The following is a 4,100-nucleotide window of genomic DNA, read 5'->3' as shown; positions in this document are numbered from 1 at the left end:
CCATCTAGTTTACTTTGAAGAAAGGCTTACCCATCTAGTTTACCTTTGAAGAAAGGTCTACCCATCTAGTTTACCTTTGAAGAAAGGTCTACCCATCTAGTTTACCTTTGAAGAAAGGTCTACCCATCTAGTTTACTTTTGACGAAAGTTCTACCTTCCAAAAGATCCCGTGTTTTTTGGTTTCTTTCATTTTAATTCATTACCTTATAATTATTCTAATCACACATTTCGTTTTGAAGTTTTAGGTCTGAATATTTAGAATTAAATGCTTCATTAAAAAAAATACCTATATCATTACAGTATTATTTATTTTACAACCTTTAATGTGTAGAAGAAACATTCCAAATAATATAAATTAAAAATTTAATATTTTAATTAAATACTTTTATTTAATTTTTCTTGTACAATTATTTTAAGTTTGTTGATAAACAGTTTATAAAAAACAATACATGTATAAAATATATTATTAACCTATGGAGAGGAATTTATCTGCTTAAGATTTACCTTATATCAAAAGATTTTTTGCTGAATAATATTTTTGTCATTTTATTGAAAATGAAAAATGTGTAGAAATTATTGAGATAAATAATAAGTTGTAACTATTAAGATTTCATTGATTTGTACAAGATGTTTTAACAACTGTTATATTTTTAGAATTCAACTTGAGCATCTGAACAAACCAGAGGAAGCCGTAAGACTTGTTAAAGACACAAAATCAGTAGAAGGAGCAAAGATGGTTGCTAGGTAAGCATGGTCACTAAGTAAGTAAGTTTGCCAGGTGAACATGGTTACTAGGTAGGCATGGTTACTAATAAAGTAAGGCATGGTCGATAGGTAAGCATGAATGTGAATCATATTTGTTTCAACATCTTTTTGGGAGACTGTTGATGTTATTCAGCTTTTTCATATGAGTTGCTAAAGTATTATTACCCATAAATCATGATCTAACCTTAAAATTACTGACAGATATGAAGCATTTATTGAAAATGCACTGTTTTTAATCTAACTTAATTTTTATGATAAAAAAAAGACTTCATTTCAAGATACATTAGTACAGAAGATGAATTTGAATCTTTTTACCCAGATTCTTGGTTAAAGTCATTTCACTTTGTGGCTGTCATTGTGATTATATTGTTAAATGACAGTATTCTCTAGGATTTAGGCAGTATGTTGACATATTGAATACTATCGTATAGACTGCTTGTACCTTATGTCTGGTTTTGGAAACATTAATACAAGTAATGTGTACTTCTAGGTTGATCATATTTGATGAGAGAAGTAGTTTATGTCTGGTTTTGGAAACATTAATACAAGTAATGTGTACTTCTAGGTTGATCATATTTGACGAGAGAAGTAGTTTATGGATTGGTTTTGGAAACATTAATACAAGTAATGTGTACTTCTAGGTTGATCATATTTGACGAGAGAAGTAGTTTATGGATTGGTTTTGGAAACATTAATACAAGTAATGTGTACTTCTAGGTTGATCATATTTGACGAGAGAAGTAGTTTATGGATTGGTTTTGGAAACATTAATACAAGTAATGTGTACTTCTAGGTTGATTATATTTGACGAGAGAAGTAGTTTATGGATTGGTTTTGGAAACATTAATACAAGTAATGTGTACTTCTAGGTTGATTATATTTGACGAGAGAAGTAGTTTATGGATTGGTTTTGGAAACATTAATACAAGTAATGTGTACTTCTAGGTTGATCATATTTGATGAGAGAAGTAGTTTATAGATTGGTCTTAGTTGCTCAAATACATTTATTGCCAGCATTTTTCTCCCATTTATTCCTCGATTTTTGTCTATTAAACTCCCATGTTGTTATTTATTTCAGCATACAAGCAGTAAAAACTTATCTATTTACTTTTTCTCAGATTCTTCCAACGCCTAAATGATATGACTTCAGCAATTCAGTTTTTGGTGTTATCCAAATGTCATGAAGAAGCATTCCAGCTGGCCCAGTCAAGTGGTAAGATGGATATTTATGCTGATGTGGTTGGAGAAGATGCTTCACAAGAAGATTACCTTAGTATTGCTACATATTATGATCATGAAAAAAACCATCTGATGGCAGGAAAGTTTTTCCACTTGGCAGGACAGTACAGAAAAGTAAGATTTGATGTATTTTAAATCACCTTCACATATATCGCTTATACAGGAAAGTTTTTCCACTTGGCAGGACAGTACAGAAAAGTAAGATTTGATGTATTTTAAATCACCTTCACATATATCGCTTATACAGGAAAGTTTTTCCACTTGGCAGGACAGTACAGAAAAGTGACATTGTATGTATTTTAAATCACTTTCACATATATCGCTTATACAGGAAAGTTTTCCACTTGGCAGGACAGTACAGAAAAGTGACATTGTATATATTTTAAATCACTTTCACATATATATTGCTTATACAGGAAAGTTTTTCCACTTGGCAGGACAGTACAGAAAAGTAAGATTTGATGTATTTTAAATCACTTTCACATATATCGCTTATACAGGGAAGTTTTTCCACTTGGCAGGACAGTACAGAAAAATGACATTGTATGTATTTTGAATCACCTTCACATATATCGCTTGTGTGAAAAAATAAAACCGTTGTACAATTTTCATGAGTATCTAAAGAATGCAAATATTACAGTCTAAAGAAATTCACTTCAAACCTCAAATATCTGTGTCAGAAATATTTCCTTAATCTTTCAATTATGTACATTAAACTCAAGGTTTTGGTTTGGTACATATAAGTAGGCCCGGTGGTTAGGGCGCTCGACTCGAAACCTGCGGGTCGCAGGTTTGAATCCCCGTCACACCAAACATGCTTGCCCTTTCAGCCATGGGGGTGTTATAAAGTGACAGCCAATCCCACTATTCATTAGTAAAAGAATAACCCCAAGAGTTTGCGGTGGGTGGTAATACAGCTTAGTTACTAAACTTGATAAATTATAGTGGAATTCTATGGTATTGATGTAGTAATTTATGATTTTTTTGTTATTTCAAAGTGCATATATATATAAAAAACTTTAAAAAATTATTTCGTTTCAAGTCCTCCATGTGCGAAATTTGATAAGGCTTAGCAACTTATGGCAAGCAGCAACCAAGTACAAAGTTCATAACTAGAAGAGATAATTGTTTTCTGTACTTCTGTATTTACTGTTCTATGATCTAAAAAAATAGCTAAAATCTAAGAAGTTATTTTTAAATAGCAATAATACATATATACATATGTAATATATTATAACCAAAGTTTGACTGTATGTCACAAAATACTGGTCCACTAGAACACGACTAAGAAATGTTTATGTAATTAGATGTACTGATTGTCATACTAATATGGTGTTTTCATAAAACTGTTTTTATAATTATGTATGTATATATATATTTATAGAGAGAGAGGGAAGGAGTGTTACTTTATATATCAAATGTCAGTGTGGTTTGTGGTAAACTAAATAATAAAACTTGTTAAATAATGTAGCATTGAATATTACCTAAAGACCTGCATGTTATGTAAAACAGCTCCAGTTTTATACAATAAATCAACTTTTACTCACTAGGCTGTGAAACATCTTCTTAAAGTGAGTGGCAGTGACAGCAGTCAGGCCATTCAGGTAGCTATTCAAGCTGTTGGAGCAGCAAATGAAGAGCAGCTGACTCGCCAGGTTATCGAGTTCCTAATGGGAGAGACAGACGGAGTTCCTAAAGTAATGTTTGTTATAATTATGTAGTATTTCCTTGATAATGTGTCAGGTTATCGAGTACCTAATGGGAGAGACAGACGGAGTTCCTAAAGTAATGTTTGTTATAATTATGTAGTATTTCCTTGATAATGTGTCAGGTTATCGAGTACCTAATGGGAGAGATAGACGGAGTTCCTAAAGTAATGTTTGTTATAATTATGTAGTATTTCCTTGATAATGTGTCAGGTTATCGAGTACCTAATGGGAGAGACAGACGGAGTTCCTAAAGTAATGTTTGTTATAATTATGTAGTATTTCCTTGATAATGTGTCAGGTTATCGAGTACCTAATGGGAGAGACAGAAGAAGTTCCTAAAGTAATGTTTGTTATAATTATGTAGTATCTCCTTGATATTGTGTGTAG

The 4,100-nt window shown here is 31.6% G+C and overlaps 1 protein-coding gene across 1 annotated transcript; it reads left to right on the top strand.

Annotated features, from left to right (window-relative positions):
- Positions 1-627: 627 nt before the first annotated feature.
- On the top strand, positions 628-4,009 carry LOC106477245 (WD repeat-containing protein 19-like; the record flags this gene model as incomplete). Its single annotated transcript, XM_022380885.1, has 3 exons — positions 628-744; positions 1,884-2,118; positions 3,555-4,009. Coding segments are annotated over 3 exons (523 nt in total), but the record flags the coding sequence as incomplete, so codon positions are not given.
- Between the last annotated feature and the right edge of the window lie 91 nt (positions 4,010-4,100).

Source organism: Limulus polyphemus, unplaced genomic scaffold (assembly GCF_000517525.1).
Source record: "Limulus polyphemus unplaced genomic scaffold, Limulus_polyphemus-2.1.2 Scaffold13582, whole genome shotgun sequence".
NCBI classification, from domain to species: domain Eukaryota; kingdom Metazoa; phylum Arthropoda; class Merostomata; order Xiphosura; family Limulidae; genus Limulus; species Limulus polyphemus.
This window is presented reverse-complemented; position numbering and strand designations above follow the sequence as displayed.